This window comes from Anser anser (genome assembly GCF_964211835.1).
Source record: "Anser anser genome assembly, chromosome: 10".
Lineage (NCBI taxonomy): Eukaryota > Metazoa > Chordata > Aves > Anseriformes > Anatidae > Anser > Anser anser.
This window is the reverse complement of record NC_139730.1, coordinates 7618335-7634975: the sequence shown is the minus strand read 5'-3', so window position 1 is coordinate 7634975 and position 16641 is coordinate 7618335. Positions and strand designations below refer to the sequence as shown.

General features: G+C 41.8%; 1 protein-coding gene across 1 annotated transcript in view; it reads right to left on the bottom strand.

Moving 5' to 3' along the window:
* The window catches only part of AGBL1 (AGBL carboxypeptidase 1), a 308283-nt gene that overhangs the window by 83489 nt on the left and 208153 nt on the right, over positions 1–16641 (bottom strand). The window contains exon 23 of the mRNA XM_083849719.1: positions 10788–10948. Within this exon, the coding sequence (XP_083705845.1) occupies positions 10788–10948 (161 nt within the window). The remainder of the gene's footprint in view (positions 1–10787; positions 10949–16641) is intronic.

Sequence of the window (16641 nt, the reverse complement as noted above, 5' to 3'; positions counted from 1 at the left end):
CTTTCTATTCTTCCCCTTATTCTTCATTTCAGACGATACTGCCCTGATAGCAGAATCTTTTTCTGGCATTCAGCAGCTTCTGTTGCTTATTCTGCCTTCCAACTCCAAATCCTCTTACTCTTTTTGAAATTGGGATTTAAGGTAGTAACTAACTGTTAACACTTAATAGGAAACCATTATGTTTTAACTGGTGAATAGTATGCAATAGATAAAGCTGCTGATTATGTACTTCTAAATGGTTAAAGACATATGTGAAAATCTAACCATAAAGTCTGTTTCTGTTACTTTGAAAATGAAACTCAACCGTCCAGAAATTAGCTTTTTATCCATTTGAAAAATACAAGTTTTACCAAGAACAAACGGAAGTCAGAATGGGAGATGGAGCCATTCAGCAGGGAACTCCAACTGCATCATGGGGAGAATACAGAGAGGGAATATTGCCTTAACAGCTGCAAAGGGAAAGTTTATCTTCTTTCCTCTTACACCGTTAGAGTCTGCCTCTCCTCCTGCCCCAGCAACAGCCCACGCCTGGCACGTTGGCTTTGCTCAGCACTCGTGGCAGCTGCCCGAGCCCTTAGCATCTACCCATGGGAGCGGAAAGAAGCCATGACTGAAACGATAGGGCCTTTGGGAATGGAAAACATCACAACAAGCTGATTTTTATGTTTGTTTGCTTTGGCCACTGCATCCCAATCTAACTCTTTCAGAGCTACAACTTTCCATAGAGTTCTGCTAACTGATCTCACCTAGCATCAATCTTTCCCACTCCTCTACCACCACCACCACCCCACATCACAGGTCCATCCACGCTTTTCCAGGCCAGAATCAGTCCCACAGCTCTCACATTGCACTGTGACAGTGATGAGAAAGTGTCAGTGCTCTGCCCTCCAACCACTGGTTGAGGGAAGTGATTGTCCTGCTCTGCTCTGAGCTGGTGCGGCCTTACCACAAGCACTGTGTGCAGTTTTGGGCACCACAATAGAAAAGAACTATTAGAGTGTCCAAAAGGAGGTCTACAAAGATGGTGAAGGGCCTAGAGAGCAAGACATATGAGAAGCAGCTGAGGTTACTTGGTTTGTTCAGCCCAAAGAGGAGGAAACTGAGGGTAGGCCTCATGGCGGCCCGCAGCTCCCTCACGAGGGGAGTGGAGGGGCAGGCGCTGAGCTCTGCCCTCTGGGGACAGCAACAGGACCCAAGGGAACAGCACGGAGCTGGGACAGAGGAGGGTCAGGCTGGGAATTAGGAAAGGGTACTTCACGCAGAGGGTGGTCAGGCACAATAATTCTCACAAATTCTTTTCCCCAACATTCCATTTAGTCTATACATCCTAATAAATCCATATGGTTTCTGAGAGGATATAATGAATTGTCACAGCCGGCAGAGACTGTCTTATACATTTGTATCTCCATGCGTATGTGCTCGTCCACACTGGTACATGTGTGTGCTGGGCCTTGAAACAACAACCTGCACACATTTATCTCATGTCTCACACAATACCTCTGCCACGTCTCTCTCTCCAGTATCTCATGTGGCAACAAGCGTCAGGGTCTGCGTGAGTCACAGACACAATACACTGAACAGCCGGAGCCTCTGACAGAATATACAATAGAGCGGAGATGGCAGTGGAGGTGGCTTTGGAGTACGTTAAAAATGCTGTTCAAGTGCCAACTTTCACCTCCAAATGTGACACTTTGCTCGCCCACCCACTTTCCTTACAGGCTATACGCTCCTTTTACTGTAACTCACCAGCTTTAATTATGAATTTCTGTCTTTTCTACCCCTTTAACTGTTTAGTCTCTCATTTGTTTTGCTAAGTGTTTTTTGTTTGTTTGTTGATATGCTCCTAGATAGCAGTTGTATACTGTCATCATAGTACAAGAGGCCTGGTCAGACTCTCATTTGCAGGCTGGGCACCGAACCAAAAGAACCTGCAATAAGCTTTTGCCTCGAAAGCAGAAATCTCTTACGTTCCCTTTGCAGAGAAAAGATGCAGAGATGGGGACACAATGTGCCTAGGAATATCATTATATCAGAAACATTTGGCTCTCCTTCACTCTTATTGACTGAGTAACTTAAATATATAATGAACTTCTGATCTAGAGAATAACTGGATCCCACTGGTGGTTTTACAGGGGTTTCAGCACCTTTTATTACTATATCTTGCCCATGACAGGAAATATTCACTTTAAACAACAGCAAGGTATGTGACACTGCCACTTTCAATGCTGTGCAGGACTGTGAGGCTTTGATGCTAGTGATGGGTGGGGAAACATTCTGCTCTACCTGGTTTCACAGACCCCTGGCATTCATTTCAGTTTGCTTCTAAATTCTGTGATGCTTGGATATCAGAGCCCCTACTATTTTGGGTCCAAGAGGTGAGAACTCCACATGGTGAATTGTTTGATCCAGATAAACCAGATAAAGCCTTTAGTTCCTGTGATTTACATCCCATTACTAATTCTCCAGAACACTGGAAAGCAAAGTCCGTTTTCACCTTCAACCAGAGTAATTTTCTGTTACATAGTGTGATCCTCAAGAGACTCTTTTGGGACTCATGGACGGATTAATTAAAGGTCACCTCAAGTGACAATTGCAAGAAAAGAGAACAACTCATCAGAGGAAAAATACATCACTTCCACTAAAACATGCTTCCATATGAAGGGCTGGAAGTGCATTTTGCCTAACTACCATCCTTGTCACCCACCCCATTGCCTCACCTGCCCTACTACAGGTACTACAGTGTTCGTCATTATGAAATACATGACAGTTCTCTGTTTTTCACAAGATCAAAGCTCTTTTGGGAATCATTTGGAAAAGCACCACATGGAAACAATACAGTAATAAGAGCCTTGGACTTCCCTTATCACTTATCCATGTTTCTCACCGGCCCAAAGGCACAAGAATTGACACTATAGTTGAAAACAAAGGACAGAGATCATCAGAGTTGCACTAAATTGCCTCCTTCTGCTGTGATGACAGAGACACAAATGTAATGCAGCTAGAGCTTCAGCTACTGCTGCAGTATACATATAACCTATATAATGCTATATAGAATCTCCTAACCCTAGCTCTTAAACATTACACCCATGATATATTCACAGTCTGAAATCCCACCTCCAGCTGCATTCAAAATGACCGATAGTCTAAGTAGACCAATCCTCCCGCGATCCTTTGTGCCCTCCCAGAAAAGACCATCTATCCTGTTCCAGTGTCAGTATTATCCTGGTCTATAAAGGTCACCTCAGAGGAAAGTGGATGTCCCTCATAATCCATTCCTTTGGGGGACACTTCAGCAATCAGCTTTATTATTCTATCCCAACATGTGAAGGGACCCAATGGCTTTCATATTTCAAGTTAGATTTTAATGGAAAGGACTGCACCACAGAAATACAGATGCTCCTAATCAATATGAAAATGTCTAATACCAGACAGTACTATACCAATACGCCTCACAGAAAGGGCAATGCAGAGCCCATTTGTTCTGCTGGATATATACAAGTTCATTATCTGTACTCTAGTCAGATCTGTACGTGTACAGTAATTTGAATAACCTCAGACAGATATGATAGCAAGTAGTCCTTTTGTGCATATTTGAAGTTCTTTCTATGATTTCTTTCTCTGCTGTTCACTCTTTTCCTCTCATTCCTTTCTGCTGCCATTTAAATTGCTATTATTAGCTATTAAATGATAAATTAATTACCTCTGAAATAAGCATGAATAATTGTTCCCAGTCTGGCATAGCTGGGGCTGGCATTTGATAACAATCAACAAAAGCTGTGCAGCTCTCAAGGTATTTCATAATAATCATAATAAAAATCAATAGAGGGAAAATAGGGACAGCTCTAGAAAGTGTTAATGAAAAGTTGCTGAATTACAGAGGCTCACCTGTGCACAGCTACATAAAAGCCTTCTGAATACCAAGTGCATTCATTATAGGCTATATTGCTTGACTGAACCTCCAAAGAATTCACTGGGCTCGGATTCTCACACTAACAAAGAAAAGATGCTGAAGAGTGCTGGACGAGAAGGATGAAGGGATGGATAGGAGAAAGTTCACATTCTTATTTAGAAAACGTGATTATCAAGGTACACAGTGCCAGTAAAATCTGAAGCCTGTAATAGATCCAAACCCAAAACCTGAGTTTTTTCCTTCCAATAGCAGAGACATCCAGGTTTTAGGTCAGACCCTGGCGGGCAAGGTATCACCACTCTTTTGCACCATCTGTATGAAAGATCACTGTCGAGTTATAAGACAACTACAGCTCAGTATTACTTAAACTGATTCAAACTCCTTACAGTAATATGAGACCACTCCAGAACCTAGCTTTAGCTACTCTCATAGCTGACGCATTGTGTTAATGTTAAATGTTAGACTGTGCCCATGAAAGTGTCATAAGAAATACATTAGAAACTCCTTTTGTCCCATGTTCTACACCACCAATATGACAACGCATGGCAAAGGTGACACTTGGTTTATTTAGCTGAATGCATCTCCTTGGCACTTCTTGCTCAGGCATCCAAATACAGGAATACCACATCCAGAGATGTTCATAAAGCAGTAGAAATTTTACATTCCTTTACCAGCAATAAAATCTGTGACTAAAATAAAAAACAGAATCAATAAACAACCTCCTCTCCTGAAAGCTGTCACAAGATATTTAATGTCTACAGATGATCAAGGTAAAAAAAGTCCCAAATCTTTACTTAAAGAAAAATGAGCATTCAATCAAACAGAAATCTGAATCAAAACTGCCAAATAATTCCTGCTGGTATATTCCCCAAGGAGTTAGATTCACAAACTCATGAAAGAACACTTTCAACTTCATGCATGTGTCAGAGGACTCCTCAGAGTCCAACTGCCCAGTCTGCCTCAGGGGACCAGATGCCACAACTGCTGGAACACCCTAACTGCGAGGTGACGGGGCATTTTGCAGGGTGAAGCACTGTCTTGTGCTCAAACCTTTCAGCTGAAATTTGTTCCAGTTTACATAATAAAAACAAACAAAACACAACAAGGAATGAAACCCACATTCACTTGTAATTATAGGAAGACATACACCATGAGGCAAGGGAGCCATTTGCTATCACTGCACAGAAGTATCATGCTGCATTTCTGCCGTTCAAAGGTTTGTCAGAAATGCCTGAAATGAAGCAAACGTGCTTTGTTCCATCTGTATTATTTTGCTGTTTGAACTTTTCTCTTTCTTTTTTGCTTCATCTCCAAAAATTCACTCTAGTTTGATCTGAATGGCATTTTGGCCACATAGCTTAAAAGATGAGCGGACTTGCTTGCACAGCCATAATCAGGGGAGCGTGAATTAGAGTGAAAGGATGGGAAATCCAACACTTCAATACCATCCAGGATCATGATGGTGCATCGATGCACTATAGAAGAAGAGCAAGCACAGTTCCACACAATCTGCAAATCCTTCTTGTCAATTCTTGGATTTGCCATCCACTCACCGAGCAGTCTAACTCTTCTCAGTGTATGGAAGATGAAAAGATTACATCCGGACAAAGAGCCAGAATAGTGATTAAGCTTCCTGCTTTTGATTAATATCAGAGCTAGGCATATTTGCCATCTGGGATGGAGAAGGATTTGGCTCTGCTCAAGAAATGTAAGAAATGATGAAGAAACACAGGAGATGAATAATAACTGAGTCAGCAGAAAATTCTTAATGATTTCTGAAAGGTCTGTCTCAATATGTACCATGTGTCTCCTGAACAAGCTGACACAACTGCTGCAGTGCAAAACACTCCCAAGCACAACCTGGAGGGCAGAGGAGAAGAGAATGAAGGAATATACCATCCATTCAAAACATGAGGAAGAAGGGGAAGACACCTTTAATGAGAAGATGCTCTTGCTTTCTTAAACCTGCTTTAAGTGAACAGTCACTTCCCATCTTCTTTCTGGCCATGACAAATGTGAAGTTACCTGGACAGCATTGACTTAAAACCTAATCGCTTTTACAGCAAATGAGGCATGAAACCTATTATCAAAACACATGATGTCTGAAGTCCATGCTGGCATTTCATTTTCCCAGCAGAGAGAGCTTCTGAACGCCTGAATTGACTACAAGGCGTGGTGGCAGGCTGGAAACGCAAAATTAGTGGTTCTTCCTGAGGCATGGCAAATACTTGTGAGGCCAGCTTGTGCTTTTGGGAGAGGGCAGAATAAAATGTCTGTATGAGCATCTGACACATTACTTTGTTTTTTGAAGAAGGATGCTAAAGACCAGAAAACTCTCCACATATTTGGCCTTTGACCTTGGCAGAGTGGTCCTTAAGACTGACCCTATTGCATGGAGGGGGAAAAAGGGCTATTTGCTGCAGAAGAACTCCTATCTAGCACTTGTGAAGAGAAAAAAAACAACTACTAAGTTCTTAAGGTTTTGTGAAACATGAGGGTGATAATGCTTGAACAAGTGTCCCAGGAGCACAGGATGCTAATTAAAAGCTGGCTAATACCTTAAACAATTTAACCACTAGAGGGGCAGTTAGAATTTTGTTAGGATTATCAAAAGTTTGCTCCAGCCCCAAGGGCATTTATTCATTTGAAGTTTTCAGGACATCCTCTGTATGTTTTTGGAAACACTTAAATAGCCACTTGGTTTTGTCTTCATTTAATAAATCATGAGAAGCAACATATTAGATACCAATAACCTTCTGAGCATTGGTTCCAGGACCCTGTAAGCACAACATTTATATAGCATTTACATTAGATCAATTCAGAAGTCCCTTAACTGGATTTTCCCTTGATTTAATCAGGTACAGCATTTGGTAGGAAGCACGTAGGAACTTTCTGTGGAGAGATAGTATCTGAATAATGGGCTTGGAATTTACTGCAGAGGTTTCACAGTTAAAGCACTTCAGGTATAACACAGGTGAGCACTTCCAGGTGGTCCAGAAATCCTATATCACTGCAGTACCAATGGCAATAATTTCAGGAGTTACCTGTTGGTCTCTAAAGCAGGCTTAAGAAGGTCATATATGTCACCTAGTAACTAGGTGGAACTTGGAATAGTCCTTGAATGTGCCTATTTTGTGTCTAGCCCATGAGCTTTGATGACACACAGGGAGAAAGCAGCTCTTCCCTGCCCCTCTTCCTGCAGCCGTCACACCTTACGGTTGGAATTTATATAACATATGCATTGTATCTTATACTTCCTCCAACTTTTGGCATGTTTATGAAACAGCTGCCATACAGACCTGTTAAGGACCAGTGACAAATAGCTGTTAGACCAACTTCATGCTGTCTAAGGACTTCTGGGTCTTAGGGGAGATACTCTACTCTCCTACAAGTGCTGGAAGTTCAGCCCCCTCTACTTATCCTCAGACGCAGCTACTTTACTACTCTGCCTCTGCTGGGAACTTATTCCATTTGCCCTACTCATGCTTGTGAATGACTTCCATTTACTCTTCATGCTAGACTGAAGAATGCATGGGTCAGGAAGAAATTCTTGCCCATGTACCAAAGTGTATTTGGTACAAACTGTCTGCTAAAGGTTTCGTACACCTTTCTTTGGCTCATTGGAGACTATGTCTGAACACTATGGACCAGATCTGATGTGAGAAATATCCCATTCACACAGGATGACCAGTCACTTCAGACCAGTTATTTCTCTGACAGCTATCACCTTGCTGTGATTTATTGACCACTGATTCTGAAAGAACTGTATAAAGTTCACAGCGGATAGTTTATTCCAGGGAAGCAGGGAGGGTCCAACCTGCATCTTCACCTGCCTCACAGCAGTAGTGAAAGAGTAAGGCTACGAAATACTCAGAGTGGAGAGAGCCTGAAGAGGAAAATTAAAAGACACATGCAGTTATAAACCTTGACAGGTGAAAATGTTTGCTGTTGGAAGGAGATGCTGAAATGCCAAGTCAATGACATGTACACCAGACATCAGGGCAAAAGAGAGACAAATGCAGGGCACAGACTGCAGGGATTTAACAACAGAAGAGCCCTCTGGCTCCATAGGTTGTGATCTATGTACCTTTGCAATGACACATTTCATCTGGGAGCCAGCTCTATTCAGTGCTGGATTAACTTTTCATTCCATAGCTTGACCTGTCACCCAGAGTACTACAGAGATGGGCACTGAGAAATACATATTTAGGAAACACATTAGATCAAGATAGACATATTTAACATAAGCACTGTGCAATGCATCACACTGCTCACATCTGTAGCGATCAGCGCAATTTCATCCTATTTTCCACAAAACAAAACCCTACCAACGAATAAAGATTGTATTTTCATCAAGGTTGAGCAATAGCAATTATTTTCTTTTGACACTGCTAGTAGAACAGTCTTTGTGACACACTTTACTTTGCCAGAAAAGCATTAGCTACAATCAGAGCTAATGCTTCCCACTTTAACATCTTCTATGAATAATATTTCCTGGGATCAAGGCTGTACAGACTCCTGGAAAAGAGTTTACCTTCAGGGTGTTAAAAACCACCTCTGTTCACAATATAAAGCACACAAGAAAGAAATCCCACAAGGTAACCACCTAGATTGATCCTGTGTTGCACATGCAGGCCCCAGGTCTAACTCTGCTTTGGCAAAGGTACAAAATAAATTGGGTGTTTCCATCCACATCTACTCACACTTTCAGAAGAAGAAAATATAGAAAGCATTCAAGGATGCCGTGCATTTTTGTGATAACCATAGAAGACAACAGAGCTGGTTTTAAACTACAGACCCTTCATTCTCCTTAAGCCCACAAAGATGGCACCAGTGTAGGAAAAAGCAGAGTATAATTTCCACTGATGTTATGATACACCACCAGTAAGCTGCAAAGCTCTGGTAACCTCTTTGTGCTACCTAAAAGAGCAAGATTGGACTTTGTCTTTACAGAGTAAGATTAGACTGCATGGTACCCCACAGCTTCCTCCAGATAAATGTTTTTATGGAGAATCATTTTTTACTTCAAAGTCTGTATGTTATTTTATTTCAAAGTCTGAGTTGAGAGAGAGGCCTGGACATAGCTGCCCTCCTGCCCATATCTATGTGCTCTCTGTATTCTGCATTCTTCCATTGGTCCCAGTAGGCCTCCTATTTCCTCTAAAATCAAATTATGCAATTCTCTTGGTGAGTCTCATAGAAACCCAGAGGCAAAATATTAATTTTCTGAATCAGAATCAATAGACTACACAATCATTTTCAATGAATTATTTATCAAAAAACAGAATATGCTAGCAAGCCCCTTGGTCCCTGTGTCTCTCTCTCCCCAGCCTCACGCAACAAGCTCCTGCAATATGGCGTATCTCTAGATAGGATTAAACAATGCAACTGTTTACCTGTTCTGCAAATGGTAACTAATTGCACCTAACCCACCAAAACTCCATAGATCTGCAATTTTACCCAGTGGAGTGAAAATGAACAAGTAACTATCACATTGCCTTTCAACAGTGGCATTACATCCCTGGATGACACTAATGCTGGGGAAAGTTGAAGGGACAGAAGGCTTTGTTTTCAGTCACCATGGACGCATTTGAAACACTATGGGAGCCTTACAGGGTAAGGGATTTGGAGGTTTGTTCACTTTAAAAGTATTTGTAACTAGGGAGTTTCTTACCACTGTTTTGGTACAGGTCCATTACCCCACAATACTGGGAAAAAAAATAAATGAATGCGTACTAATATGAAACCAAACAAATAAAATAGTAACAGAAAACTACACAGATCAGGGAAAGGCCTCACTGAGCTAGTGTTACTGGGTGGCTTTTTATCAGTGTTTGAGGCTAATCAAGGTTCAATATTTTCCTTCCCAGAAGAAACATTATTTTATGCAAAGGCTCTTCCAGCTCTAGTTCAAAAGGAAGAATTTGATTTATATCTCAAATCCAACCACCTGGCCAGTAGTTCTCTCTAATGACACACCAATGATCTGTTGGATGGATGTCCACAATGCTGAAATTATTTAGGATACATGCTAATTGCTTCATTTATGTGTTCGTACGTTCAAGTGAGCACAGCTACACCAAAGGAATGTCTCTATTTTTCAGGCCTCTTTTTTCATTGTCCCTCATAAACATTAAAAACCGTGAACAAGCTTGTAAGAATGGTTTCCGGCATGAGGAACAGGTGGTGGTAATGTCAGTTAAGTATTCCTGCAGGGGGAAGACTGGAAGCTTGCTATAAATTATAGGGGCATTTCTGCAACTGAAAAACTTGCTTTTCATTGATGAAGCTTGAAGCACTCTTTGATGACAAACCCACTGGGAAGCTTCAAATCATATCACATCACTAAGTTTTCTTTCTCCATTTGTCTTGGAAAAACATTATTACAGGCATATGTGCTTGCACATAGCACTAACGAGAATGGTCTAGAAAGGGTATACACATTTCCACTTCATCACAAATTCAAGCTGAAGAGTCCCATTCTCTGATATTTATCCAGGTCCAAATCCCCATATATTTATACTATAGCAAACTCAGTTGCATAAATCCCTAAAGGAAGCTAAGAAATGAATTTTGCAATTTAGGAAAACACCTCCTCAATGATCAGTAGGATACCGACTTCATCACATGCATCAAAAAGTCACCAACCTGTGCTCTAAATGTATGTAGGACTCAGTACAGTGTGAAGAGGAATATCTGTGAGAATCCTTGCAGAATCAGGCCTACAGTTTCTAAATCATGTCATCACATTCCATTACTAATCTGCAATATTTGTTCCCTGCCTATAGCCCTTAAAGAACGTCTTCCCTGTAAGAGATTGTCTCCATGGAGGATCTCCCACAGGAGAACCCTCTGACCTTTTTTTTTCATCACTGACCTTTGTGCTCGGTCTGTTATCTCCTCATCCAGATCTAGCAGGAGCGCTGCCTGGTCCATCACCTTCTTGCTGCAGGGCAAGGATTTGAGATGCAGAATGAGCAGAGCAAGGCAAAACTTGCTTCCCATCTCCTCCAGCTCTTGAGTTCCCAGCTGCAGGCCCTGGATGAGAAAGGCAGGAAGGTTCATTGCTGAGTGTGCAAGTTGCAGGTGTTAGGAGAGAGTCGGGCTTGTTTTGGAGGACAACTCTTAGTGTTCTTCCTTCCATTCTGAATGAAGGGTTCATTCACTTTTGCTATATATTTTGCTATATTTCCCCTAAGCCATTCACGAATTCACTGACAGCATTTGGTCTACAGGAGCTATTCTAAAATAGACCTTATTTTAGAAATGGAGAAATAGAGGCAAATAGTTTAACCACCTAAACTACATTTGCAGAAGTCATCATTGTCAGAATTATACTCAGACCCCAGGAGGATCTGACTGTAAATCCAGTTTTACAAATGATTAGGTCTCATTTTTTTCTTTCTCTCTGTAAAAAAATCATCTCCCTAAGCAATGAGAAACAAATAGGCTTTATGACTGTAAATACTGGGCAGTGACAGAGATGGAAAAGGAAACTGGGAGAGAGGGAGGGAGGGAAGATCTTTAACAAGTTATGAATTGTTTTTAAGAAAATCAATTGCAAAGTAATTGCAAACTAACAAACACCTCTAAGGAATTTCTCAGTCTATTAAAAGCTTATGTCTCTCTATCAGAGACAGGCTGAGACAAAGATGCACAAGCAGGGTTTGGATTACTAACATCATCTTTCCAAGGGGACTCCTCCAAGCTGTGGATCCTCACTTGGAAGACCCCTGATTACCAAGTCTGTGTGTGTTTTTTCACTAACTAACTAAAGATCTAACAAACAAACAAAAAAGTAAGACATCAAAGGCCCGCATAGGAGTAATTCAATGTAATTACTGGTAGTTTCATGCAGGCAGCAAGATGGCGAGAGACAAAAAAAAAAAAAACATACACTGAAAAGAAAAAAAAAAAAAAACAAAAACTAAGAAACTGCAAAATCCCTCATCTTTGGCATTTAGTGACCACATCACATGTTACTCCTTAATGCTATCACATCAGGGGTTGAATCAATTGCTGAACAATTGCTGCTTCTATCAGCCCCGTGCGCTTTTGCAGCACAAGCCATCTCTGCAGCCAACCATTTTCCGACACGGGCTCCAATTCCATTTCCAAGATTGTTTCCTTAGCAACTGTCACAAGTCCACGCTCGCAGTCCTGGCCCTAGCCACAGGGCGTGCCCCACGCCAGCATGGCCTGTACTTGACTCCCTACTAGAAATTTGTTAGTGGGCATCTTATGGGTAACAGAGCCCATATATTTTCCGGTAATCCATTACAGGGGGCTGAGCCCTGCCCTGCTGTTTGTTTGTTTTTGCTGTAACGTCACTGCCTTTGTCAAGTTCTCTGGGATCTCAGCAGCTCTACAGAGCTGAGAGATTGTTTCTGAGCCAACAACGTGCAGGTGGATGGAAGAAGAGATTTCTCACATTACCGTCTACAATTCCCTTGTAAGCTTTTTTGTGCATTTTTGTTAGAGGCCACAAACTACTTGGACAGGGTGAAAAACACTACTTCAACTCTAGTAGGTCTGGCATGTGCAAATATCTAGCATCACAGAAGCCCTATCTGATAACAAATACATTTTCCCATAAAAACTATGCTGAAATTCTGCTTCCTTTCTGAGACCCTGTAAGCCAAGTGTGAATATGCTATTATAATGATGGACATGAACAAAATAATGCAGAGCTTGAACTTATACTGAGTAGATGGACAGCTAGATAAGCACAAGACCTGCCTAGAAGAGCATGCAAACAGCCTGGGAAAACATAGCCTCAGTGCCAGGCAGGGCTGGAGGTCTCTGGCAAACGGGCTTCTGCTCTTGGGACAGTCTCCTAAATATTTTTAATAACAGTAAGCACATCTCTGACACCATTTCTTCTCTTACCCTAATCACCTTTACTGAAAGCTTTGCCAAGCAAGATCCAGGTACAATGAACTACAGCAATTATTAATAATGGTAAGAAAACAGAGAGAGAGGCTTATGGGAAGCAAGTGTCATTAATGCAAAACAATGAGAGTGCTTAGCAGCTCTGCATAGATTCCTAAATGTTTTATTATTTTACTTTAAAAAATAAGATATTTTAGTGTGACAGAGTTACAATTGGCAGGCAGAAGTGGTGACATTTCTGAGCAAAAAATGTCATTTCCACAGCAAAAGAGTTATTCTCTCAGGGGCGAAAAATACAAAGAATATCTTGCAGCTTTCCCTGGGGTGCATCTCAGGGTCCTGCTTCCAAGATCAAGGCAACACACTAAATACCTATCAATTCAGGTGATGCGAATAGTGTCTGTGCTAAAACTCAGCCTGTGGCTTTATGATTCCCTAGGGCTTTATTCAGGATATGAAGAGGCCTTAAGAAACTATGAACAGAGAAATAATAATAATAAAACTATAATATACCTGAGAAACCTCAGACAGTAACTGCTCATGCACTGAAGTTAGCAGCTGCACGATGGATCCATATTGCTTTGATAGCAAACAGCTCAGGAGTAACAGCTGGAGACCTCAGTTTGAAGATTACTAGTTAACACACTGTTCACTATTTTATTCACTTCCAACACAGGCAGACTTTTATCTTTTAACGCAGCTAACTTAGATAATTCCTCCCTCCTCAGCTCCCAGCAGAGGGCGGAGCTGGAGGTGCAGAGCTTGACTACCATTAAATCAAAGATGTTGACAGAGCTGACTTATGAAACTGATGTTATTGACAGCATCTGCCAGCGATGCCAGGAGCACATGTGCTGGTTAGGATTCAGTCCCGCTTGCATTGCTTGAAAGGGAAGCTTGGTCTCCAGGCATTTCCCTTGTAGCTCTGCAACACAGAGTTTTAAAACTGTTGAGCTTGTGCTCACGGCTCAGAGTTGTGAAAATATTCTCCAAGAGATTAAGAGAGAAGAAAATAACAGTAGAGGTGGTGCACTTTGGTTTGGTTAAGAAGCTGGAAGGAAGCACACCTCCATGGCAGTGAAGCTGCATTTTTTTTTTTACACATAGCATATGATGTATTTGCCACTGCTGTACAGGAGGAAGCTGCTGTGCATGATGGCATGTCCTCTGCAGTGTCCTGCCAGTCTGCATTCTCGGTGACCCCATCTTTCTCAATGCTTTATGGCTCTGTCCTGCTTTGGACACATCTATATGAGCCATGGAGCACAGTGCAAAGTCTTCCAAGCCAGCAAAATCTAAGCAAATTCTGAAGCAGAAAACGCTGCACCAGAAAGCTGCAGACAAACTCATCAGTCACAATTAGTTTAGGCTCAGAGACACGCTAACAAAGCTATCCTACTTTGATGATCAGCTCATATCTCTGCACAATTTCTGCTCTCTATTACATGAAAGAACCAGTCTGGATCAGCATCGGCTTGGTACATCACGCTCCACTGCGCAATACAAATGTGCCCATTGGTCCCACGGGCCCTCTCATGCAGTCTTTTGCAGGCATAACATTAAGGGATAACCGGTTAATTGTTTTCTGGCTATTATAGAGAATAATGGAGCTAAACAATTTTTGCTAATGCCTTTTCACTTTTTCATACCACAGCAGACAGCAAGGCAGGAGATGATGCCTATCAACAGTCCAAGATTTGGACATAGACACACATATATATTTACGTTTTATGGGAAGAAACAGATTCCCGAGACAGGCAACATGGCTTATCAAATGAATGAAATGGACACTTACTCTACTAGCTCTTGGTCTAGTTAGACCAACATATATCTTGCCTTTTCTGCTAAAACTGTCTTAGTGTAATGGCTGGGGCAGTAGGGGGCTCACCTGCATCTCCTAATTGACACTGTCACAGTAATAGGAAACTGGGGAGGAGGGAAAAAAAAAAAAAAAGGCAGCTATTCATTCACTTATCATTTGATCAGGATATTGACAATACACGTTTTCCCAACCAAAGCTGATGAAATCATACTGGAAAAACTGTTCATTCATATTCAGAGCTGTTGCATCAAATAAACACCCACAACTAAATGTTTCCAGTGTCTCTCAACTTGCCCTAAAAACGCTTCACAGGCTAAAAGACAATGTAATGGAAAAACTTTATTATTCATTACTCATATGCTTTAAACAATCCCACAGCCAAAGGCAGCAATAGTTTCATAACACAGATATTGTTGAAGAAGGTGGAAGGACTCCAAAAGTTAAATTAGAAATTTCTCTCTCCACAAGGGTAACTAGAGCTGCAGCAAAACTAGAGTCGAAAGATATTTATAAACACAATTTTAAATTTCGGAGCCATCAGTTGTTTCTTGCATTCAGAGAAAGGGGATCTTTGGCATTCGACATGGTCACCTCTCCCACTTCTGGTCACCGTTCAATCCCTGGGGCAACGGCTTTTCCTTGTAAACTCACTGCCAGTCAATATACACACACACACACATGTAGAGTATTCTCTGCATCCTAATAGCTTTACACATGCACAATGGTTATGCCCTAAGGCTGGGTATAAATAAATTGACAGTCTGTTTTCCCACTAATTCCATCAGCGAGCTCTCCATCAGAATACTGATAGAAACCATTTGGAGGCCGCAGAGGATAAACCAGGCAGCTGAAAGAAACATTTGGTGCCTGGTGTCTGCAGCCTAAATTTTAGCTTGGACCAACCCTGAAAGGTACCGTCCTTTAAACCCCTGTGAACGAATGTATGCAGATACACGCTGGGGAACTGGCTATTTCGACAACTAGGACAGGAGGGAACAAGCCAGGTTTTCTCATGCCCCAGAGAACCCTAAGCAGCAGGTATGGCATGCTAAACAGATGGAGTTGAGGGGATAGGAATTTGGGCCAAATGATTTCAAGGGGATTAAGCAAGCAGAAAAGGCTGAAGATACGAGAAAAAAATAAGCTAGCAGGAATTTCTAGAAAGAAGGATGAGAGGGGATGGAGTTAGAGACAGAAGATAAAAGGACGGGAGAGATAAAAGGATGAGAAAGAGGGAGGGGTTGTTGAGGTCAGTGGATGCTGATACAGAGGAATGATAACAAGAGGAAAGCTAATGGAAACCTCAACCCCCACCTCACCCTTGGAGAGGTGTGCCTCACTCCGAATGTTTGTTCTCGTTATATCCAGTACTTGGGCTACATGGTGAGGAAACAAGGCCTAGCTTGCCTTGAGTCCTCTCTCAAAACTTTTGTTGAACTCGGCTGGGGTTTTGCATCAGCTGGGACTAAGCAAATTTTTCTTTTCTGTACCCAAGAACGTGCTACTCTTTTTATCATTCACCTGGACTCTTTCCCTGACTAAAGATATGGATGTTACAGGCAAGATTGCTCAAGGGATGGAGTGAAGCAGAGCAGAGGGGAGAAAGAGGCCTGACAGGCCTGCTTATGAGAAAGATGGGGATTTAGTAAACAGTAAAACTACTGGTCAAGTTCTCCAGATAGACAATTATTTTAATTAGGCATTCTCCTTTGTGGAGAAAAGGGTTACTTAAACTTACCGTGGAGAAGAAGGTTCTCTCTCCCTTCTTTCCTTATAACAGTGCTGACCTCTTTTTTTCATGCATTCCCATCTCCACCCCCTTTCCTCACAGCATTCCCACAGCCGTCTCCCTGTCTCTTCCCCCCATCCCTGTCTCCCTTCCCAAATTCTCTTTCTCTGCTCTTTGCTCGGCGTCCTTTCTCCCTTCCTTAATCTCCTCCCATGATCGACCCAATATTCAACATATGGTCAGCTGCGTCAGAGCCAAAGAAATTATACCAGCATTGCATTTGCCAAC